We start from the raw sequence: 25,893 nt of genomic DNA, 5'->3' as shown, positions 1-25,893 counted from the left end.
TTACGAATCCGCTTGGACCATGGACCAATCCGATTCGACCTTTGTATTTTGTGAAGGAGGGGCTCTTACTGTTGTAAGGTATTTTTGAAATGAAATAGTGCAAACGATTAATTAGAGAGATTGTATGCAAAACGTACCAGGGACAACTTTTCACGACGTGGCTGCACTTACGAATCAGCCCGGACCACGCCAGCTGTGGAGGATTCGACCTTTTTATTTTATTTTCTGGGAAGGAGGGCTCTTAGCGTTAATTATTTGCCATTGGTATCTGCCCCCAAAACTGTATGTAACAAAAAATTCAATCTTTTATATGATCATAACAAGTAAAGGGCGCTAACATTGTGCCCCCTCTTACGTTACATGACTAAAAAACATCATGAACAATTTGTTCCTAACTCAATTGTCCTTAGGAATCCGCTCGGAACACGCCAGCTATGGAAGTAGTGACCTTTGTATTTTTTTTTCGGGGGGGAGGGGAGGTCCTAATTGTCTGCAATTACCATGAGCCCATGTGGCTAATATGTTCTCACTTCTACAATTTATAAGCGCTAATAATCCCGGATTATATGGTTTTTACAAATATAATTATTTGTCATAAAAAATGAAAATGTCATAAAACATAAAGACATGACAAAATTACAATAAACAGCATAAAGATTAACAGGAGCAACATTTTTCCAGGCGTGATCACCCTTTAGCATTCCGCTCACAAAACGTATTGGTTTTTGCCCCTCAACCTTCCCCCATATTTTTTTTCATTACTTTTTTGGGGCATTTCTTTGAAAAATGCCTTTTTGCAATTTTTTTTGAAAATACCGGTATATAAGGTTAATCTACGTTTTTCATCACTATTTACTAGAATGAATTTGTTGTACTGTTTACTACAAATTTGTTGTATAAAGGATTTCGATATATTGAGGTTCGATATATCAAAGTAATCTCCGACATAGATATATAGAAGTTCACAACAGCATCGATAAATCATGAGACCCAAAAATACTTAGTTTCTACGATATTCTGTGTGTCCTATGAGACGTAAATAACAAATTGATTACCAAGCAACAATTAATTAGCATTTATAGTTAATTGAGAAATAACTAACAAACAACAAGGAATTCAAAATTGTACTTCAACTGAGAAAATAGAATTTCGAAACACTAATTACCAGCATAAGATCGTTTGGATAATTTTTAATCAAACATAAAAACTCTTTCTCAACACAAAAATTATTTTGATATAAGTTTTCATTCGTTTTAGGAATAAAAATAAGAACCAAGATTTTCTTGGGTATGATATATAATATATGACCATAATATAAATTTTAAAACATTATCGCAAGATTTAAGACAAGTACATAGATTACATATACCTACAGTAACCGCTTTTTATTTTACCTGGTGTGTAATAATAGTCCACCGACTAAAATACAAAAAAAAAACTTTTAGAAAATTCTGCAATGGTTGTTTCAATACATCAACAATGGTTGTTAACATGGTTGCAACCATCAACAATGGTTGTTATACATCAACAATGGTTGCAATGGTTGTTATACAACAACTACTTCTATATGTAGATGCAAAATTAACATAGAGATAGAAAAATTAAAGGGGAAATGAAAAACTTCGATATATCAAGGAATTCGATATATTAAAGAGCTACTGTAGTTAAATTTTATTGCAGATAAAATTAGTCATATATATATATATATATATATATATATATATATATATATATATATATATATATATATATATATATATATATATATATATATATATATATATATATATATATATATATATATATATATATACATGTATATGCACCAATCCTTGGACCAATAAAAGAAGGAAGAAAATAAACAAATTAAAGGAACAAGAGCCAAGAGCTCACAAGGCACTTGACGAGGTCCGAAGAGGCAAGAGCCAGATGGTAGAATCGGGGAAAACGACTGATATCAAGTCAAATGTTTGTGCAGGTCCCTGAAACGCCAACCAATTTTCATCATCCTAGCACGGCCAGAAGCACCGAACTCACCACTCTAAGCGTTTTCCAATATTTCCGGTTTCCCCCTCCAACTCCCCTCAATGTCAACGGATCCGGTCGGGATTTAAAATAAGAGCTCTGAGACACAAGGTCCTTCTGAATATCGAATTTCATTAAGATCCGATAACCCGTTCGTAAGTTAAAAATATCTCATTTTTTCTAATTTTTCCGAATTAACTGTCCTTCCACTCCCCCTCGCCCAGATGGTCGGATCGGGAAAGCGACTAATTCTAATTTAATCTGGTCCGGTCCCTGATACGCCTGCCAACTTTCAGCGATCGCTATATTGATAACGTATATATTAAATTTGTATATATAACGTAAAAATTGGGGTGGTCCAGAATTCGAATCTGAGGCCTCTTGAGCCCTAAGCGAGAATAATGCCCCTAGACTAGCAAACCACACTTAAGAAGAACAATAATTTGTTCTATCGACAAATAAAATTCTTCTCAACTATCTCGTTCACTCGCTCCCCCTCCCCCCAGATGGTCGAATCGGGGAAGAGACTATTTCTAATTTAATCTGGTCTGGTCCCTGATACGCCTGCCAACTTTCATCGTCCTAGCTTATCTGGAAGTGCCTGAACTAGCAAAACGGGACCGACAGACAGACAACCACACTGACGGACAGAAATTGCGATCGCTACATGTCACTTGGTAAATACCAAGTGCCATAAAAACTAGAGTAAATCATAATAAACCAAAAAAATAATAATAACAAAGAAAATTATTATAATAAATAACCTAATTAAATATACCCTAGTAAATAAATATAGTTGTATAATACAAACAAAGATAAATAAATAACTAATAAAACAATAATAATATGAGATAATAATTAGAAAACAATAAGCAAGAAAAAGAAAATAATGAAAAAAAAAAAAAACTAACCCCTTCCATATATTCAGTAAACCACGCCGGTGGCCCGCTGGCTGCTTTTGCAATTGCTGCTTCACAAATTTGTTTCAGTTGTTCTTCATGGGCATTCAATGCATCAGCTAAATCAGTTTGATTTGTTGTTCTTGTCGAGCCTCCGGCATTAGTCATGCAAGATCTGAGATAAGGTAATGCTAATTTTGAAATGGTAAATCAAAATGGCTCAAAAATTGTTTCTTTTTTTTAACTTTTACGGGGTTTATTAAAAAAAAAGCACTACAGCAAAAAACTTAGCCCTCCTGAAGCTTGCGCTTGCATGGAGTAACCCCTTAAACATAAGAATAAAATTTGAAAAGGAGAAAAAAAGAGGAAAAAATCTGCACTTGCTCGGCTCCTGGTCACAACAGCCCTTCCTAATAAAGTTTCAACACACCCATAAACCCCTCCTTCCATCCAGAAAAAAATTCCTTTTGTTTTTACTAAATATGGCACGCACAAAAACAACTGATCACAGGCAGACAGAGGTTACGCCCTCAGCAGGAGGGAAGTGTATCAAGAAGATTTTTACAATAAAGGAAGGAGAAAAACAACAAAAAAGGGCACCAATGACTCAAAATCAACATATTTTCCTAGATGGCTCCCTTCTCTGTTTATCTATAAGATGACATGAACATGTAAATTTATTCGCCTAGAGCCAAAAATGATAATATAAAATCAAAATCCTATACTGATGCTATGCATGTACTGCTACATCTAAGGTTCCAAGAAATTGACGATCCCCAAAGCATAGCTCTGAACCTTCGGCGCTTTGAAAGATACTGGAAAAAGGTACTTTGAACCTAGGGTGCTCAGACAATTGATCAAGCATGCTATGCATGCATTGCTATATCTCAGGTTCCATGAAAGGTATAATTGACCAAGCATAGCTCTGAACCTTGGGTGTTTTGAAAGGTACTATAAACCTTGGGTGCTTCTATTATTGACCAAGCATGATATGTTTGTGTTTCTACATCTAAGGTTCCATGAAATAAACATTTGCTCAAGCATAACTCTGAACCTTGGGTGCTTTGAAAGGTATTATAAACCTTAGGTGCTTCGACTACCGAAAAAGCATGCTAAGTATCTGTTGCTACATCTAAGGTCCCGTAAAATAAACAATTCACCATACGTAAATCTGAACCTAGGGTGCTTCAAAAGGTGCTTTGGCAATTGGCCAATATGCAGAGGCACCATTTGGGGGGACAGGGGTGGGCAAATGCCCACCCCAGATTTTCCAGGGGGGCCCAAGCTTCCACCACAAAGGGCCCTTTTCCGGCCATAATTATCCATTATGTCCAACATAATCCATTCTGTCAAAATGATTTGAACTAACTGCACGCCTATTAGCCAAAGAGCGTAATTACCTGACGACCCTTTGGGGTAATTACGCTATTTGCTATTAATCATTGTAAACTTTGAAAGTAGGTTAGATTCATAATAAAAGTCTCAAGTTCTGTCAAACGCCCAATGCCCACCCCAAGATTTGGCCCAAATGGCGCCTCTGCCAATATGGTATGCATGTAGCGCTGCATCTATTGTTCCATGAACAGAAAATTCCCCAAGCATAGTTCTGAACCTTCTGTGTTTTGAAAGGTACTTAAAAAAGATGCTTTGAACCGTGGGTGCTTCGACAATCGATTAAGCACGCTATGAATGTATTGCTACATCTAACGTTCCATGAAAGGGATAATTGACCATGCATGGGTCTGGAACTCGGGGGCTTTGGAAGGTTGAACAAGAAATGATAACCGTTTACTAGAAGTATTGCTAGAACATTTGCAGGGACTAGTTTGAATGAGCCTACATCAAACAACAATCAATAGGAAATTATTTATTATGTCCCACTTTATAGGGCTAAATGAAAGAAAGGCTAAGACGGACAAGTCATGTTTTACGAATAGTGCCCAATTGTGGTACCAAAAATTGAGCTTTTTGGCAATCCACTTGGGGTAAAAAAAAAAAAAGAAAGGGAAGAAATCATAAGAAAGATTATAAAAGAAATATACATTTCAAATAAGAGAGTAAATAGTGAAGCTATGAAGACAATAGGTTGGTGGAGGAGGAGCATCTGCATCTGTGTTGTCCTATGTGCTCAGGTAAGTTGTTAGTAGGAATAATTTAAAATTATTTAAAAAGCGATAACAAATTAGAAAGTATAACCGATTACTTTAGAAATATAAATTTTCATATATAATACATATATTTATATGCATAAGTATTAAAAAGCTATATATTTTAATTAAATTTTTACCAACATGAGAGAGGGGAAGAATAAGAGAGGGGGGAGTGACAGAGAGAGTGTAAGAGAGAGACAGAAAAAGAAAGAAAGAGTTAGAGAAAAACAAATGAAAGATAGAAATCAAGAAAGAAGGAAGAGAGGAAAGATAGAATGAGGAAGAAAAACAAGAGACAAAGAGGGAAAGAGAGAAAGAAAACAGAGAGAAGTACACATAGTGTGACCCAACAGTTGAAAAGTGGGCTGAAATGGAAGCCATTAAAAGAATATTTAGAAATCATAGAGAAAAGATATATATATATTCTTTCAAGATACAATAGAAGAACAGAAAAAAACTTACCCGGTCATTAATGCAGGTTGATTTTTCTCGGTTGTTGGGTTGAATAAGTTTTCATCACTTAGTCGAAGTGATGATTGAAGAGTTATTTGACTTGCAGTTGGACTACTTAGAGTCTTGTAGTAAGCAAGGCCATTTTCGCTATAACTCATGGTCCCCACAAATGGTTTATCGTCAAGATGAAGGGATGACGTCGCACGACTAATCTGACTAGCGACTAAACTTCCAGTAGCTTTCGAGTTGCCTTCAAACATATGATCCCCCTGTTTGTACGAAAAACACAATTAAAAAGTGATAGACAGGTGTTATACTATGTTGGGTTACGGTTTCGAGGTTGTTCCCGCGGTCTGACTATTTCACACTATAAGGGATTCAAGAGTGTAGCTTAAGACACCCTCAGGAGCAGAGGAGTGTGTTCACGGAATTTTGAAATGATTTTATTCTAGTAAACGATCTCTGAAAATCAGACGGTTAGTTTCTTTGTTTTACCTACGGCATCTTCAGGTATGTTGTCAATAGATTTTGCCCTATTTTGGATATGGATTTAGGAATACATGACTAGTAGTAGTATAATAATTTCTCATAAATTAAAATAATAAAAACTAATCAGTAGCACTTGAAAAGCTAACCTCGCGAGATCATGCTGCTAAACAATGACAACACTAAATAGAAAATAAAACTGAGTAGACGAAATGAAATGAATCTTTTTTGCATGGTTGGGATAATCGAGAAGCAGGGGATGACAGCATGGATCCTGTTAAATATAAACAATCAAACACAAACAAAGCATTACATTTCATGACTGGAATTTTTTTATGTTTCTTTTTTTAAGTACCAGGGGAACATGTTTCACTCGGTGAAAAAGTTTTTTTTCATAATTCTTTTCGCAAAACATCTTAAATTTATTTTATTCGGTAAACCTTTTTGCATAGCTATATCGACAAATTATTAGCTATCATTCATTAAATTAAAAATACTTTAATTAAATTAAAAATACTTTAATTAAATTAAAAATACTTTAATTAAATTAAAAATACTTTAATTAAATTAAAAATACTTTAAATAAATTAAAAATACTTTAATTAAATTAAAAATACTTTAATTAAATTAAAAATACTTAGCAGAGACACTCATTTTCAGCTAAGTTCAGCACAAGGCACGTTTAATTAGAATACGAACTTTTTTAAAAGTTCAAAAAAATTAGAACAGCGAGTTATTGAGGAAGGGACAGCCCCCTCATATACGGAAAAAACTTGTTTGTTTTTTAAACTTCAGAAAAGTGAGAAGAGGTTGAGAAATAAGTTCCTCTAGCCCAATCCTTTTTTTTATTGAAATATATATTTCATTTCAGAAATAAATAACTCTTGTCTCATCTGAAATCTCAAATCTCAATCTCTCGACTTTTTTTTAATTCTTAGCTGGTCCTTTCTAAATTAGCTCTCTAATAATGCATAAGAGCAATAATAATAATAATAAATTAATTAGGACTTCGATAATACAATATTTCCACAAAATTTGACTTATGCCCCATTTACAATGAGATTTTACTAATACTTCAATTTAGCCTAGCACTAATTTAAGCCTTACAAATTAGCACTAGCTAAATCTCGGTATTAGTTAAGACTAATTGTGAATGTGCCCTTTGATGATGCAACGTACAGAGTGTCAGTAAATTTTGTGACCAAGGTAACTGAGCAAAATGAATGTGTTGTAACTAACGTGTTTCGGTTTTGATTCACTTGGTATTGCTAATATGGTATGTGTAGATTATACCTGTAAATTGAAGTGGTCAAGGCCAGGTAGGACATAGAAAAAGAATTATTCCTATTATTTACAACTGCAAAAATGAAGGATGACAGATTGGCTAAGATCGTTTTTGTCAATCAACCATCTAGAGTCAAACAAAAAGTAGGACACCCCTCAATTGGGTGAGAACATAGAAAAAGAATTATTCCTATTATTTACAAATGCAAAAATGAAGGATGACTGATTGCCAAAGATCGTTCTTGTCGATCAACCATCTAGAGTCAAGTGACAGGATGTCGTAAGGGAAGACCTCGGGGAAATTGGATCATCTTGGGAGGCTATAAATAGGAGGGGGGCTTTGATTAGATTGAAATGAAGGAGGAGCATGTATTCCTATTTCGGTCTATGGCGGCTTGGTGCTGCAGTGAGTTGTTAGTAGTAAAATTGGGAGTGACAGACACTGCATCATCATGCCACAGAGGCATTACTGTACGTAGGTGTAATGTTGAAATGGGGGAAGGAATGGATCACAATACTTGAAAATAGTTCGACATATATTAAAATAAGAAAAATTATACGACTTTGGGGAGAGGGAAGGGAGGGCGAATGACACCTTGAGTGGGCACTCTAGGGTAGTTTCAAAAGGTAACCAATGTTACATTCAGAATCTGCAAGGAAAGACACATAGGTTTTGTCTAAATTGTTTAAATTTTTTCCAATGTTTATAATTGAAATACTAGAGATATATTTTTCAAATCCATGAAGGAGGAGGACAGTCGCCCCTCCTCCCTAGTGGACACCCCTGTCTTTCTGTTTAAGGCCTGTCAATACCAAAAAGAAAGAATTGCTAGTCCGATACAGAGTTTCCAAGAAATAGACTTGTAACATTTCACCAAAGACGTCCTGTAAAAAACATTATTTTTGTGTTTGATTAGCTATGGTTTTACTACTACTAATGCAACTAACAAATCACCGCAGCATCAAGCTGCCTGAGGCCAACACAGCTAAGCACGCTCCTCCTCCATCCCAATCTATTCAAAGCCTCCCTCTTTACACCCTCCCAGGAAGTTCTCATTTCCTTTAAATCTTTCTTTATGACATCCTCCTACCTCAGACGAGGACGACTTGCTTTTTCGCTACGGTTTTACCCAGCATTTAAATCATACTGCACGTGACTATTGTTATTATTAGTAACTCCAAACGTTTCCGCTAATAAGAACCTGTTTTATCTACAGAAGAATATATTCAGAATGGCCGAAACTAATCACATAAGCAACCCCAGTGACACTGAAACGCATTTAGTACTCATAACTTCGTCATAGCATTAGATAAAAAATAAACATATTACAATAATTACCTCTTCACGCAATGCTGGTTGACTAGCTGCATTCACCATAGCTTCAACTTCATCTATATGCTGAAGTTCATCTTCATAATTTGAGTTATGTTCTTCATCAGCTACCCATTTCAAAACCTCGAAAGATTTACAAGAGGACGGGGATGATGGTCTTTGAAAAGCAGGTGGTGATTTCAACTCTGGCGTTTGTTTAGCAGCATCATGCCACGATGAAAACAGACTTGTTCTTTCAGTATTTTTGGCACTACCAGCGTTGCTTTGGTCATCATTTAAAGACACGGCACTGTTGGCCAGCATGGAGCAACTGCTGCCAATCGAATTCGATAATGACCGAGTGGGATGAAGCCAGATGTCGAAAGAGCTCTCGCGCAAATGTGATGGGAACAGACTGTTTGAACATACTGGGCTTGTAGGTGATTGCGGATCAGCTACAGCCTGAAAAAAAGAGAAGAGTCTTAAGCTAGGATCTGACAGGATCCATATTTCTCTGGGACTATCGGACTTCGCGTCACTCATTAATCAGGGTTGAAAAATTAGCCTTTCCACCCAGAATTTTCTTTTAGAAAAAGAGTCTTAAGCTAGGATCTGACAGGATCCATCTTTATCTGCGGCTGCCGGACTTCACTAATTCACTAATCATAACCTTTCCACCCAAATTATTTTCTGAGAACAAATGAAGAGTCTTAAGCTAGGATCTGACAGGATCCATATTTATCCACGGCTGCCGGACTTCATTAATCAGGGATGAAAAATTAGCCTTTCCACCAATATTTTTTTTTATTGAAACTACAAAAAAAACTTTTTGTTATGCAATAAGTTTTTTTTCTACGAATAACATAGAATTTCACCAAGTCAGATATAAAAGCCAAAACATCTAGAGCAACGTCGCTTGGTTACTTTCTTTTGGCAAAATTTACTATCTTCTATTAGAACTTACCTTCTAGATGAGCACCTCTGTTTCTACTCCATCATAAATAATTACATATATTTCGAGTAGGAATTTATAGTTTCTGGCAAATACCGATACAAAAGTCGGTTTTTGTTAGAGACCAACTGCCTTTTACATTTTTATGCATAAAATTTCTCTCTGGTTGTCTGACTTAATAAAATTAATCATTAACCAGTGATGACTTAGCGAACGATGGTACTTAACTGAACATGGTCGATTAGCTACTTCGGGATCATGGTGGTCAACACAATCGACAAGTATCTTGGTCATTTTAAACGGAATGCACAAGTATTGCTATGCTGGACCAGTACAATTGCACACTGCAATGCCCATGCGTGTCGGATATTAGAAACTGTACCAGAAGTGGAAATTTTAAACTAGAAGGGAAATTGACTTGGATTGTATGAGTAATCAATTGACATCATTTTTAACTAATCAAAGACCTTTTCCACCCACATAAATTTATCAAAAGGAAAATATTTTCACTGCATCACTAACAGCCAATGAAAACATGTCGAGTAAAATCAGAATCTTGCGGTCCTTCTGGTTCGAATTAGGCACTTCTGGTAAAATCTCTAATACCTGCCATACATGCACAAGCCCACCCGCCCAAAATAATGATACTTGGGTAAAACGGGAACGAGACTTGTGGACCACTTTGACCACCCTGAAAAGACTAACTCACACGTAAACACAGACGTCCAAATATAAGAAGTACATAAAGCAAAATGAAAAGGCTTTGGGAAGCGATAATGCAACGCAACATAACTCGACATGTTATACTTATGCAACTTAGTTATGACATGCAACATACATACTTATGAAAAACGAACAATCAGCTAGTTTGTCTTTAAATTAGCTTACGCCAAAACATTGTTCTTCTACACATTTGTCATTATTAGCTACCGATTATGGCTGATACATGGGGTAGACCACTTTCAAAAATCGTTTACAACAGGAAGCCATGTGGCAAAGGTAACCAAAGGTAGTGACCATGCGTGGCAAAAGTGTACCACGCCGGCGCTACCTTCCCATTACTGGAAACCAGAATCGTAGCTTGGAAGGAATATGCCGAACACGGAGGAACAAGCAGCGCCTCTAGATGTACACCAGGTGATGAAGAGTGGGCGATCCCAACCAAAATGACCAGTTGGAATTAATTTTAATAGCATAATTATGGACAGTCTTATGTCATAAATTATTTTCAATTTTAAAGGAAAATCTTCATTTTTTAGACATACTATAACTTTTTTTTCTTTTTTTTATCCACTCTTATTGGCACAAAAAATCGATTTTTATTTGAAGAATAACCACAATCTATGAAGTGTCTGTCTAGTTATAAGAACTAATAGTCGCTATCTTAAAATGTAAACTTGCATAAATTATCCAATGCTTTCGTGATTTACCAATAATGTGACTACATAAAAGAACATTTTTTTTTGGGGGGGGGGAGTAAAAAAATGTGCAATATCCGAACTATCCATTCAAGTTCGCATTTCTGTTCGACCAACTGTAACGGAAACATTTTTTTTTACTCATAATTTGATTATTCATTATTATTAGTGTTTTTCACTTTTTTGCTTTGTTAGTCGACGCCGAAGTCCGAATTCGGCCCTTTGAGGGCTTGTGATAGTGATCTTTTTGAAATAAATATCTTATCTTATCATATCTTATCACAAAAAAACCTGATTCATTATGATTTAGCAACAGTTTGTCTACTTTCATCCACTTATTTATATATAGCATACCCTTTTTCATTATTTCCATTAAACAACTGAAATCTTCGCTGCCACACTAAAATGGATATTACCAGCAAAACAAGGAAAGACAACTGTATCATCTTTATAATCATCATAATTACCTGGTATAAATTTAACGAAACGAAATTCTATAAAGCTGGCTGGTTGCCAGCTTAGTGATTCATCACTGCTTTTTAATTAATTACTGAAAATGTTAATTGCTTCATCATTAAATACTTTAAAGATAACTTAAGTACATTATCTTTTGACCGTTTTCACATACTAAAATAAATCTCGCGACTTCAGACCAACATTTTCACCACCAGATTAAAGGGAAGTAATCTCTCTTTTTCTCTTTTGTGAGACCCCTAAATGCCACCAAAACTGCACAATACTTTTTATAAACCTCATGCTTTGACCTTTCGTTTTTAGCTATGTCTTATTTTAGCAGAACTCTTACGGAATGTGTTAAACCGTGCTAAAACTGTAGGAAATAATACGAAACAGAATGAGAAATCTTGCCTAGACTAGGAATGAATGAGGTTAAAGAGGTGATGTTAGATAACGAGAATTCGATCAGGTGAATAGCTTCACTTACCTGGGTAGTTATATTAGTAAGGAGGTGGATGCAGCAAAGATGTAAAAAGTAGAATAAGCAAGGCACGGGTGTTTTTCCGGGTTCTATTACATTTTGAAACAAAATAATTTTATCAAGTTTTTTTGCCATAAATTTTTCAGTCATTACCGAGATTATTATAGGACAACGTGTCATAGGGTTTTACACCATCAGGCAAACTGTCATTATTTTTTCTTATTATCGGATATACTGTCATTATTTTTTTCTTGTCATTGGTTGAATTGTCATTATTTTTTCTTGTCATCAGATAGACTATCATTTTTTTTTTGTCGTCGGGCAGATTATCAACATTTTTGGTAGACATTGGACAAACGGTGATTGATTTTTATTATCATAGAGAAAAGACACGGCACCATTTTTATAGGACAACGTGTCTTCCGATTTTTACGCCATCAGGCTAACTGTCATTTTTTTTTCTTGTCATTGAATAAACTATCATTGTTTTTTCCTGTCATTGGATAAAAATGTCAATGTTTTTTCTTGTTATCCGATATATTTTCAGTTTTTTCTTGTCGTCGGGCAAAATTATCAACGTTTTTATTTGCCATTGACAAATGTTGATTGATTTTTTTTATCATCGAGAAAAGACACGGCATCATTTTTTACTTGTCATCGGACGAACTGTCATTGTTTTTATCTGTCACGAGACAAATATGAGCATTAGTGATTTTTAACCCACGTCTACTCCCCCCCCCCTCTAGGTTGCGGTTGATAGGCTAGCTTATCAGGCGTCTTTATTAATATTCCACTCATGCTCTAGCAGTAATGGCAAATTTTAAAGCTAAGGCTAAAGCTGTTCTTCAAGACTTAATCTGCTGATCTTTAGACTGACTTTACTTGCATACAAGGCCTTTTCGTTAGGAATTCACAGGCCAAAGTCAAAGAAAGGGGGGAGAGGGGTTAGACGCATTCTAAAACCTCACTAATGACCCTCTTTTCAATGGGAGAAAACAATGACATTTTGTCCATGACAGATAAAAACACTGAAACGATGTCCGATGACAAATAAAAATGATGTCACTTTTATCCATGGTAAATAAAACTCAATAATGGATTTGTCCAAAGGCAAATAAAACGATGTCAATTTGTCTGATGACAAATAAAAACAATGACAGTTTATCTGATGACAGAACAAACAATGAGAGTTCACCCGAAGACAAGAAAGAATGATGATAGGTTGTCCGATAGCAGAATAAAACAATGACACGTTGTCTTATGACAGTCTTGGTAATGACAGAAAGATCTATTGCAAAAAAAAAAAATGATGGACAAAATTATTTTATAGTAAATTGTTTGGATACGTTTTTCCGTAGTTGACGAAAGTATGGAAAGATAAGTCTGTATATTAACATAAGAATATTGGAAGCCGCAGTAATAACAGCAGTCAAACATGCCCCTGAAATTAGGGCGCTTCGAATGACCGAGGAAGAATTGCTAAATGGTTCCCGGAGGATTTTTTTAAGGATAGTTTTACATGAAAAATATGGCCTGGTCCTACTTTCAAGGACTGTACCGAAAGAAATCTCAAGATGGCTAGGTAACTTTTAACATAAGGGTGATTATAGATTCACAAAGATTGCGCTTCGCCATCCACCTGGGGCGATACAAAAAGGACATTGTCTCAGAATGGGTTGGGAAGAGACGACTTAAAGGAAATCGGTGATTCACAAGAGATAATAAAGAATGAAGCTTTCAACAAATTGGGGTGGAAGGAGAGTGCACAGCTTTGCTAGCCTGAGACAGCTTTACGCTACAGCGAGTTGGTAGTAGTAAAAAAAGAATCCGCTTGATTCTGTGATACAATATTATGTTTTTACGTTTTATTTTTCTTTTGTTAGTTTAACCTGTAACAAGTGAAAAATGTATTTGTTAAATATTCTAAGCCCACTAAAATTCTTTACATTTACCGGTTTGTATATCTGCAGTAGATTAAAGTTACCTTAGTCTCATTGAGAACAAGAGCTAAGAGCTCATATGGCACTTGTGGTGAGGTCGGAAGAGCCAAGAGCTCATATGGCATGAGCTCTAGCAAACTTCTAAGAATCAATAGATTGATTTAAAAGGAAAATCAGAGGCTTAAATGCCAGTCAGGATTTAAAATAAGAGCTATGAGACGAGGTCCTTCTAAATATCAAAATTTATTAAGATCCGGTCACCCACTCGTAAGTTAAAAATAACACATTTTTTCTACTTTTTCCTCTCTCTTCAGCCTCCTTGATGGTCGAATCGGGGAAAATGACTTTATCAAAACAATTTGTGCAGGTCCCTGACACGCCTACCAATTTTCATCGTCCTAACACGTCCAGAAGCACCGAACTCACCAAAGCACTGGACCCCCCTAACTCCCCCAAAGAGAGCAGATCCAGTCCGGTTATGTCAATCACATGTCTTCGACATTTGCTTATTCTTCCCACCAAGTTTAATCCCAATCTCTCCACTCTAAGCGTTTTCCAAGATTACCTGTTTCCCCATCCAACTCCCCCAATATCAACAGATACGGTCGGGATTTAAAATCAGAGCTCTGAGACACGAGGCACTTCTAATTCTAATTTAGAAAATTTAATTAGCAAATTTAATTAAGATCTGATCCCCCATCCGTAAGTTAAAAATACCTCATTTTTCATTTTTTCCTCTCCCTCCAGCCCCCCAGATGATCGACTGTTATAAAGTCAATTTCTACAGGTTCCTGACACGCCTACCATATTTCATCGTCCTAGCACTTCCAGAAGCACTGAACTCGCAAAAGCACTGGAAATCCCCCCCAACACCCCCAAAGAGAGCAGATCAGTTCCAATTATGTCAATCACGTATCTAGAACTTGTGTTTATTCTTCCCATCAGGTTTCATCTCGATCTCTCCACTCTAAGCGTTTTCAAAGATTTCCGGTTTCCAAAAATTATGTTTCCCCCCTCCAGCCCCCTATGTCCCTGGATCCAATTCGAATTGAAAATGGAGCACCTGAAACATAAAATCTTTCTATTTATCAAGTTTCATTAAGATCTGATCACCATTTCGTAAGATAGAGATACCTCAATTTTCACGTTTTCCAAGATTTCTGCTTTCCCCCTCTAACTCCCCCCAATGTCACCGAATCTAGTCGGGATTTAAAGTAATATCTCTGCAGCACAAGATCCTTCTAAATATGAAATTTCACTAAGATCTGATCACCCGTTCGTAAGTCACAAATACCTCATTTTTTTCTAATTTTTCCGAATTACCCCCCTCCCCCCATAACTCCCCCAAAGAGAGTGGATACGGTCTGGTTATGTCAGTCACGTATCTTGGACTTGTGCTTGTTCTTCCCACCAAGTTTCATCCTGATCTCTCCACTCTAAGCGTTTTTCAAATCTCCGGTCCCCCCCCCCTCGACTCCCCCAATGACACTGGATCCGGTCGAAATTTAGCACAAGAAATCTGAGTTACGAGGTACTTCTAAATATGAAATTTCATTAAGATCCGATCACTCCTTCGTAAGTTAAAAATACCTCATTTTTTCTAATTTTTCTGAATTAACCCCCCCCCAACTCCTCCAAAGAGAGTGGATCTGTTCCAGTTATTTCAATCACGTATCTAGGACTTGTCCTTATTTTTCCCACCAGGTTTCATCCTGATCCCTCCCCTCTAAGCGTTTTCAAAGATTTTAGGTTTCCCCCTCCAACTCCCCCTAATGTCACCGGACCGTTCGGGATTTAAAAAAGAGCTCTGAGACAAAATATCCTTCTAAATGTCAAATTTCATTAAGATCCGACTACCCGTTCATAAGTTAAAAATACCTCATTTTTCTAATTTTTCCGAATTAGCCGCCCCCCCAATCCCCCACAAATGATCGAATCGGGGAAACGACTATTTCTGATTTAATCTGGTCTGGTCCTTGATACGCCTGCCAAATTTGATCTTCCTAGCTTATCTGGAAGTGCCTAAACTTGCAAAACCAAGACCGACAGACAGACCGACAGAACTACGATCGCTATGTCACTTGGTAAATACCAAGTGCCATAAAAACTACAACGTAGGTATATTTTTACTAAACATTTAATATATAGAGGTGACTAAGTTGGGTTAGGTTAAAGTTAGCTTAGTCTCATTGAGAAAAACTATAACGTAGGTATATTTTTTACTAAATATTTAATACACAGAGGTGGTAGGGTTAGGTATTTAACATAATGGGTTTTGCGTGGCCTGATTTCCATAATTTTCTAATTTAGTTCCCATAATTTTGTTAATAAAGTATTATATTTTCATCATATTTTAGGATAAACCTAACTTCACTTCTTCGGCGGGGCGGGATATTTAAGAAGTACCGTGAAAACCTTGGCATATTCTTTCCTGTTGATGAACATTTGTTTTACTAATGAAGAGATTAAAACACAGAAGCATCTTAAAGCATGCAAGCTCATATTTCAAACTCAAGGAGGTTACTCCCCCCCCCCTTTGTGTGCAGACACGTCTTAGAGAAGCACTTAAGAAAGAAAAAACTTGCCTCTTTTGATTGATTTTTCTCCAGTAGAGAAGTTTGAGAAGTAACCCGAAGGATATTTTGTCCATTTGTTATATCAGCCATGACTAACTGAAACAGATTAAGCATTAGTTACACGGTTTTAAAACCTTATCAAACGCGATAAACTAAACATAAAACTATGTTCATGCAATAATACAGTTAAAAGATGTACAGCTGAACCGACCATATCTGTCAAAAAAAACGGAAGGCTAGAATACTTGAGTATAAAATGATGACTAAATAAAAACAGAATGAAAAGAGAAAAATAAAATAAATACAAACACAGAATTTTTTTAAGAGCTAAAGTTAAACATATAAAATCGCAACATTAACTGTATTTTTTTATCTTCTGTTTTCCATTGACTTTTTATTCTGTATTTATTTTCCATATATGAGCATAGCAGGAAATCCAGCCTAATGTAGGCACCTCTGGTTCCGCTAATGTTTGGTAAAAATAACCGAACTTCCTTTTTTCTATTTACTTTCTTTGTTCCTTTTAAACTTACTTTCTATTTTCTTTCTTACTATTTATTGGCTCTTTAGTCCCACTTTTGTTCGTTTTTGGCCAGCTTATTTATTTATTAAATAAATTAAACAAGTATTTATTAATTTGATTGTAGAATTGAAAACAATGTCATTTTAATTTTTGTGCCCATAAATATTTTAAAGAAAAGATTCAAATTTAAAGAAAAAGAGAAACTCACAGACATGCGGGCACATTTTACATAAAATATAAACGAAAATAAAGTACTATAATATAAAACTAAACTGAAAGATGAATATTATATAAAACGATAGGAATCCTTCCTGTTAAATAAAAGCACAAAAAGAAATAACGTGTGAGTAATAACATATTTAATATTTGACTAAGTCGATTTGGCTAATTTAAATTTGACCGAGTCAAATTTCTTCGCTCATTGTCGACTTAGCGTAAATGACAAGAATATCAGGGACTGACCGATGAACGGGGAGAGGGGGAAGGTTCTTTCTATTCATCATTAATTGTAGCTCTACAAGCGCTAGTAGCCAATTTGTCAAAAAATATAAATCAAAATAAAAGACTATAATATAACATTAAATGGAAGATGAATATAATGTAACACGATAGGAATCCATCCTATTAAATAAAAGTACAAAAATTAATAACGTCTGAGTAATATATTTAATATCTGACTAAGTCAATTTAACTAATTTAAAATTTGACTAGTCAAATTTCTTCAATCATTGTCGACTTAGCGTAAATGACAAGAATATGAGGGACTGACCAATGAACGGGGCCAATGAACGGGGGAGGGGGGAAGGTTCTTTCTATTCATCATTAATTGTAGCTCTACAAGCGCTAGTAGCCAATTTGTCACAAAAAAAATGGTCTTCGGGAATACGGGGAGAGGGGACTTGGTTCCAAGAAATCCCATCGATGTAAGTCCTCTATAAAATTTGACCAAGACACCTGGTCTACCATAGACATGAAAATATATTAGTTTCACTCTTTATGGCCCTGTCAAAGGGTATATTAGGGTTTAAAACCGCATTCATCGAAAATTTTAATCCTATTAAATCCAAATTTGTAACCCCCTCCCCATCAATGAAATACTATTCCTTAAATTACTGTTAGGTGAATAGGTGATTCACAAAAAAAAAAATTAAATCTACAAGATTACCTGGATGTGAAGACTGTTTATTTCGATGTATAAATTCACCAAAGTGTCTATAAACAAACGAAACAAAACTCGATTGATTTCGGCTTATCTGGAGACATGAATAAACTTAGGAGGGGGCCTTATGTCCCCTAAATAATACCTATGGGGCACTTTTTCCACGAGTAATTTTCACTTTTAAAATATTACTATGCAAAAGTTAAACTTAAGCGTACAGAGTGGAGGGTTGAGTGAGGCAGTCGCCTTCCTTATATGTAGGATAAATCTAAATACGGTAGTAAAGATGGGCATAATTTAAATAATAAACCAGTTTGTCGAATGAAAGTGAAATCAAAACCTCTTGTCCCTCCTATCAAATATTTTGCCCCTAATAAAAGTATTGGTTCTTTAAAAATATTTCCTATTCAAATTCGACAGCCCTTGTGTTCTTAAAAAATTCTTTTAAGAAAGAATTCTTTTTAAGAAAGACTTAAAAAATTACGACAAAAGAAAACTTAACGTAAAGAATGAGGGTTGAGGAATGATCAGCCCACTCATAAGCGGAATAATTTCTGTTTTAAGTTTTAGTCTTACTATCTTACTATCACCTGTATACTAATAACTACACTACTTTCTAATAAACAAATACATATTCAGAATCATCATAAAAAGCTGATTCTTTGATTGAATGTTATCAATAGTTAGACTCTTGTACTCTCGTTATTGACAAGGATCGTTATTTACTTACCATTCATTACTATAAAGAATTTGGGTACTTACGTAAGAAAAACTCGAGACATTACCCGGTTTTCATCCCAGTTAGTTTGCAGCATATAGTGATAGAATATAGTATCTGACCATGGATAGCTATATATTAATTAAATATTTAGTTGATATAGATGACTTCGAAGACCACACTGCCTTTCCATGACGAAAGTAAAACAGTTCAAAATAGGTGTGAAACCTTTTAATTGACAGTGAACAGATATAATTTTTTTAACTGAATATTTCGAACACATCATCATCATCATCAGCACTAAAATGTAAAAAAGTAAAGCCCTATTTTTACTTTCGTTTAGTGGATATTTTGTTTAGGTTAGGTTAGAATAGGTGATTATGTATTTAATATATTCTATGCTTTACCCCCCCCCCCCCCTAGTGTGCAAATATATAGCCCAAATTTGTTTCTAAACTATTATATTTTTATTTTACTAAGGTATATTTCATAAGTATTAATCAAACTTCACTTCTCGAGTGTTTCTCGTGAGTTTAAGTACCAGAATTTCTTCTTTTTTTCTGTTACTCCAACCAAATCATATAGAAAAATGTTTGTGGTAAACTGAAAAGGGGTTACTCAGTCACAAATTAGAACTTATTTTTTCGTTATTAAGGGTCAACATCTACTGGCAGGCAGTCGACAATGGGACAACACCCATTTTTTCCCCCTACTTTGCTCCCTTTCCTTTGGTTTCCTTATAATTACTTTATAGTCCCAAATTTCTAGGGGGGGTCATGATCTCCCTACCCCTCTGCTGGCTCCCATGGTAATCCGTTTGCTGAGATTCGCACCATTTGACAGAAATAAATTTAATGAAAATCTGAGGACTCTGGTTTTACTTGTGAGGCCATCTTTTGCAAATATTAATCTTTATTCTACTCTAATCACTGGTCTAAGGACTTGGATGAGATTGTCATCAAAATACTATCTTCAACGACTTTGATCAAGCAAAAAGCGTTAATCCGAGCAAAAAGAAGTAAGATTGTATGTGTAACATTTTAGCTCTTTGATGAGAGAAAAAAAAAACGGAGAGAAAAAAAGGGCATGCACTCTTAGAATTTTGTACGAAGCCGCTAATCAAGAGCGTACAAATCAATTTATTTCAGAAGGAACATATTTTTTTGAGGGGGAAGGGGGTAAAATAATTCACGAAACAGGCAAGTATACGAAAAATTACAAGATATAGTAATTTGGTCTTATGGCCACCGCACTCAAGATTTTGTATCGCTAACATGAGACAATAGCGGGTTTTCAAGTCTTTATACCAGACCCTTTCCATAATTATATGTGGTGTTTTTCATAATTTTGTTGATAAAGTGTTACAATTTCATCATATTTTGTTTTATTTCATTAGCATTAACCAAACTTTACTTATCGACAGAACTTGAGTGTGGTGGCTATATAAGACACAAGTACAAGATATTGTGGAAAATAATATGTTTATCTGCCTCACCTTATTTCGAAATTAGCCACTGGCGCGTACACGTAAAAAAAGAAGCTGATTCACAAAAATTTTCGACACGGTAATATGATATCCCTTATCATACGAATCCCAGCATTGTGGGACAAGTAAAAGATATTATGGAAATTGTTTTCTCTGCCTCACATTATTTCGAAATTAGTCACTCGCACGTACGCGTAAAAACAAATAAAAGCTGATTCACTAAAATTTTTGACACGTGATAATTTACCCCTTATTATACGAATCCCAGTATTCAAACAGTTCGTGGTAACGAACTGTAGTAAGGAGCAACCCGGCTCAATAGTAAACGAAACTCAAAGAAACGGAATTTTGATACCAAAAGATACATCAAAAGAATCGGATTTTTGTGCTGATTTTAAATACAAGAGTATCATCAAATTTAGTCTTACCCGTCAAAAGTTATGAGCCTGAGAAAATTTGCCTTATTTAGGAAAATAGGGGGAAACACCCCCTAAAAGTCATAGAATCTTAACGAAAATCAGACCATTGCATTCAGCGTATCAGAGAACACTACTGTAAGAGTTTCAAGCTCCCATCTACAAAAATGTGGAACTTCGTATTTTTTTTGCCAGAAGACCAATCACGGGTGCGTGTTTATTTGTTGTTTGTTTTTTTTCAGGGGTCATCGTCTCGACCAAGTGGTCCTAGAATGTCGCAAGAGGGCTCATTCTAACGGAAATGGAAAGTTCTAGTGCCCTTTTTAAGTGACCAAAAAAATAGAGGGCACCTAGAGCCCCTCCCACACTAATTTTTTCCCAAAGTCAACGGATCAAAATTTTGAGACAGCCATTTTGTTCAGCATAGTCGAAAAGCATATGGTTATTGGGAAGTGTACAGACGTTTTTCAGGGGGATTATTTTGGTTTAGGGTGGGTGAGGGGAGGGGGCTATATGGGAGGATCTTTCTTTGGATGAATATGTCATGGGGGCAGAGAAATTCAATGAAGGGGGCGCAGGACTTTCTAGCATTATTATAAAAAAAAACAATGCAAAAATAAATATGAAAAAGTTTTTTCAACTGAAAGTAAGGAGCAGCATTAAAACTTAAAACGAACAGAGATTATTACGCATATGAGGGGTTCATCTCCACCTAAATACCTCGCTCTTTATGCTAAAGTATTTTTAAGCAATTTCAACTATTTATTTTACGGCCTTTCTGGTTCAGGGGTCATTCTTAAAGAGTTGGGACAAAATTTAAGCTTTAGTGTAAAGAGTGAGGTATTAGCGAGGGGACTAGCCCCCCTCATTTACAAAATAAAAATATAAGAATATAAAAGTTCGTTACGTTAGTTAATTCTTAAGTTACTTTTTTTTTACTAATAAAACGTTCGTTAAAAATTAAAAGTTCTAGTTGCCTTTTTAAGTAACCGAAAAATTGGAGGGCAACTAGACCTCCTTCCCCAGCCCTTATTTCTCAAAATCGTCTGATCAAAACTAAGAGAAAGTCATTTAGCCAAAAAAAGAATTAATATGCAAATTTCCTTTTAATAACTTAATTGCGGATAGCCAAAATCAAACATGCATTAATTCAAAAACGTTCAGAAATTAAATAAAAAAAAATAGTTTTTTTAACTGAAAGTAAGGAACGACATTAAAACCTAAAACGAACAGAAATTATTCCGTGTATGAAAGGGGCTGTTCCCATCTCAACGCCCCGCTCTTTACGCTAAAGATTTTTATTGTTTAATAAAGTAGAATTTAGAGGAAGAGTCAAACTTTAGCGTAAAGAGCGGGGCGTTGAGAAGGGAATAGCCCCTTTCATACACGGAATAATTCGTGTTTGTTTTAAGTTTTTTAATGTCGTTCCTTACTTTCAGTTAAAAAAACTAGTTTTTTTTTATTATTTAATTGTCGCGTGGAAACAGACATAAAATGCGACTAAAAACTAAAATGATTTAAAACACGGCAGCATGTGTCAATAGTCACATGCGCCTGGATCTCTGCCCAAAGATAGACACGAATTGCGGTGAATTTTGAAAGCAAATCAATGTAGAATATTAACATCCGCCATCAATTCACTGGTATACCACTAGTAAAAATTCCCCCTGAAAACGTCTATATACTTTGCGATAATCAATACTATTTATAAACAAAGGGCAAGGTCCATAGCTTGCAGCCCTTCCCCCGGGGACTGTGGGTGATTACGTCGTCCTCAAAGACATAGCTATTAAATTTTTCGACTATGCTGAACAAAATGGCTATCTCAAAATTTTGATCCGTCAACTTTGGAAAAAAATGAGCCTGGGAGGGACCTAGTTGCCCTCCAATTTTTTGGTCACTTAAAAAGAGCACTATAACTTTTAATTTTCGTTAGAATGAGCCCTCTCGCTACATTATAGGACTAATGGGTGGATATGATCACCCCTGGGAAAACACAACAAAAAAACAAAACAAATAAACTTCCGTTTATTTGATTCTTTGATTCTTCTGGCCAAAAATACAAAATTCCACATTTTCGCAGATAGGAGCTTGAAACCTCTACAATAGTGTTCTCTAATACGCTGAATCTAATGGTATGATTTTCATTAAGATTCTATGATTTTTTTTTTTTTGGGGGGGGGGTGTTCTCCATTTTTGAAAATAAGGCAAATATTCTCAGGCTCGTAACTCATGATAAGTAAGACTAAACTTGATGAAACTTATTTATTTAAAATCAGCGCAAAAATTTGATTCTTTTGATGTAACTATTGGTATCAAAATTCCTTTTTAAGAGTTTCGGTTACTATTGAGACGGGACGCTCCTTACAACAGCTCGTTAAAACGAAACGTTTGAAAACAATTTTAATGAAAATCTGAGGACTCTGGTTTTACTTCTAAGCCTACTTTTTGCAAATATCAATCTTCATTCTACTCTAATCAATGGTCTACGGACTTGGATGAGATTGTCATCTCCTGATACTATCTTCAATGACTTTGATCAAGCAAAAAGCGTTAATCCGAGCAAAAAGAAGTAAGATCTTGTGTGTTACATTTTAGCTCTTTGATGAGTAAAAAAAAATGGGCTTTATGAGCAGCACCCATTTATAGATTCTCACGCTTAAAGGGTGTGTACTCCAAGAATCCTGTACTAAGCCGCTTATCAACAGCGTACAAATCAATTTATTTCAGGAGGAACATATTTGGTACTTGAATGGTTATCATAGATAAGATACGGTCAATTCATCATGAAACACGCATACAATTTTACATTTTATAGTACTTGTGTATTATTCAGAACACACTCAATTAGTGAAGTTAGGTTCTTTCGTGAAACAAACTACGATGCAGGTACATTTTAACTGAATATTTGGTACTTGTTCATTATTAAATTGATTCAATTCAATTCAGAACACACTCAAGAATTTTGCTGAGAAAATCCGGTTTCAAACAGTTCGTGGTAACGAACTGTAGTAAGGAGCGACCCGGCTCAATAGTAACCAAAACTCTAAAAAATTGAATTTTGATATCAATAGCTACATCAAAAGAATCGCATTTTAATGCTGATTTTAAATATATAAGTTTCATCAAGTTTAGTCTTACCCATCAAAAGCTACGAGCCTGAGAAAATTTGCCTTATTTAGGAAAATAGGGGCAACTAAAAGTCGTAGGATCTTAGCGAAAATGACACCATCAGATTCAGCGTATCAGAGAACCCTACTGTAGAAGTTTCAAGCTCCTATCTACAAAAATGTGGAATTTTGTATTTTTTGCCAGAAGACAAATCACGGGTACGTGTTTATTTGTTTTTTGTTTTGTTTTTTTTTCCCAGGGGTCATCGTATCGACCAAGGGGTCCTAGAATGTCGCAAGAGGGCTCATTCTAACGGAAATGAAAAGTTCTAGTGCCCTTTTTAAGTGACCAAAAAAATTGGAGGGCATCTAGGCCCCCTCCCACGCTCATTTTTTTCCCAAAGTCAACGGATCAAAATTTTGAGATAGCCATTTTGTTCAGCATAGTCGAAAACCATAATAACTATGCCTTTGGGGATGACTTACTCCCCCACAATCCCTGGGGGAGGGGCTGCCAGTTACAAACTTTGACCAGTGTTTACATATAGTAATGGTTATTGGGAAGTGTACAGACGTTTTCAGGGGGATTTTATTTTGTTTGGGGGTGGGGCTGAGGAGAGGGGGCTATGTTGGAGGATCTTTCCTTGGAGGAATCTGTCATAGGGGAAGAAAAATTCAATGAAAAGGGCGCAGGATTCTCTAGCATTACTATAAGAAAACAATGAAAAATAAACATGAAAACGTTTTTTCAAATGAAAGGAAGAAGTAGCATTGAAACTTAAAACGACCAGAGATTATTACGCATATGAGGGGTTCTAAAAATACTTTAGCATAGGCTAAAGAGCGAGGTATTTAGGAGGAGATAAATACCTTGCTCTTTATGCTAAAGTATTTTTAGTAATTTCAACTATTTATTCTACGGCCTTTCTGATTCAGGGGTCATTCTTAAAGAATTGGGACAAAACTTACGATTTAGTGTAAAGAAGGAGGTATTAACGAGGGTACAAACCCCCTCATATACATAATAAAAATCAAAGAATATAAAAGTTTGTTACGTAAGTTAATTCTAAAGTTACGTATATTTTTTGCTAATAAAAAAATTCGTTAAAATTAAAATTAATAGTTGCCTTTTTATGTAACCGAAAAATTGCATGGCAACTAGGCCTCCTTCCCCATCCCATATTTCGCAAAATCATATGATCAAAACTAAGAGAAGGCCATTTAGCCAAAAAAGGAATTAATATGCAAATTTCATTTGAATAGTTTACGTGTGGAGAGTCAAAATCAAACATGCATTAATTCAAAAACGTTCAGAAATTACATAAAAAAAACTAGTTTTTTTAACTGAAAGTAAGGAGCGACATCAAAACTTAAAACGAACAGAAATTACTCCGTATATGAAATGGATTGTTTCCTCCGCAATCCCGCGCTCTTTACGCTAAAGTTTGACTCTTTGCCACAATTCTGCTTTTTAAAACAATTAAAAGCTTTAGCGTAAAGAGCTAGGGATTGCGGAGGGGACAATCCATTTCATATACGGAGTAATTTCTGTTCGTTTTAAGTTTTAATGTCGCTCCTTACTTTCAGTTAAAAAAATTAGTTTTTTTTATGTAATCACAGCCACAAAGACAAACTCAATTTAGTTTGCTACGCATAGTGATAGAAGATAGTGTCTGAACATGGATTTTGAAATGAAGAATTGGGATTTGCCAAAGACTGAAAAAGAGGCAATTCGAGGACAAGGGGTTGTAGCCCACGACAAAACAGTGCGTCAATGGACACAGCATGACTTTACACTCTTACGAAAAGGAACATTTTTCGAAGTGTAAAGGGCTATATATATGCAAATTAGGGGGGTGCATTATATCAAATACCTAACTTAACCTAACCACATCTATATATATACATATATATATACATAAAATGCATCGTAGTTTGTTTCACGAAAGAACCTAACTTCACTTATTGAGTGTGTTCTGAATAATACACAAGTATCACATATTTTTTGGAGGGGTGAGGGTAAAATGATCCATGAAACTGGCAATTATA

General features: G+C 35.4%; 1 protein-coding gene across 4 annotated transcripts in view; it reads right to left on the bottom strand.

The window, feature by feature from the left end:
- LOC136038110 (uncharacterized) overlaps nt 1-25,893 on the bottom strand; it is a 59,066-nt gene that overhangs the window by 22,851 nt on the left and 10,322 nt on the right. For 2 of the 4 annotated variants that reach the window (XM_065721125.1, XM_065721127.1), the window contains exons 2-5: nt 16,442-16,528; nt 8,637-9,071; nt 5,537-5,796; nt 2,937-3,099 (exon numbers count right to left, since the gene is read on the bottom strand). In XM_065721125.1, coding sequence (XP_065577197.1) covers nt 2,937-3,099; nt 5,537-5,796; nt 8,637-9,071; nt 16,442-16,522 — 939 coding nt within the window. In that variant the 5' untranslated portion in view covers nt 16,523-16,528. The remainder of the gene's footprint in view (nt 1-2,936; nt 3,100-5,536; nt 5,797-8,636; nt 9,072-16,441; nt 16,529-25,893) is intronic. The other 2 variants (XM_065721126.1, XM_065721128.1) reach the window with 1 other exon arrangement.

Source organism: Artemia franciscana, chromosome 17, assembly GCF_032884065.1.
Source record: "Artemia franciscana chromosome 17, ASM3288406v1, whole genome shotgun sequence".
In the NCBI taxonomy this organism is placed as follows: Eukaryota; Metazoa; Arthropoda; class Branchiopoda; order Anostraca; family Artemiidae; genus Artemia; species Artemia franciscana.
The sequence above is the reverse complement of the archived record's forward strand: the minus strand, read 5'-3'. Positions and strand labels throughout refer to the sequence as shown.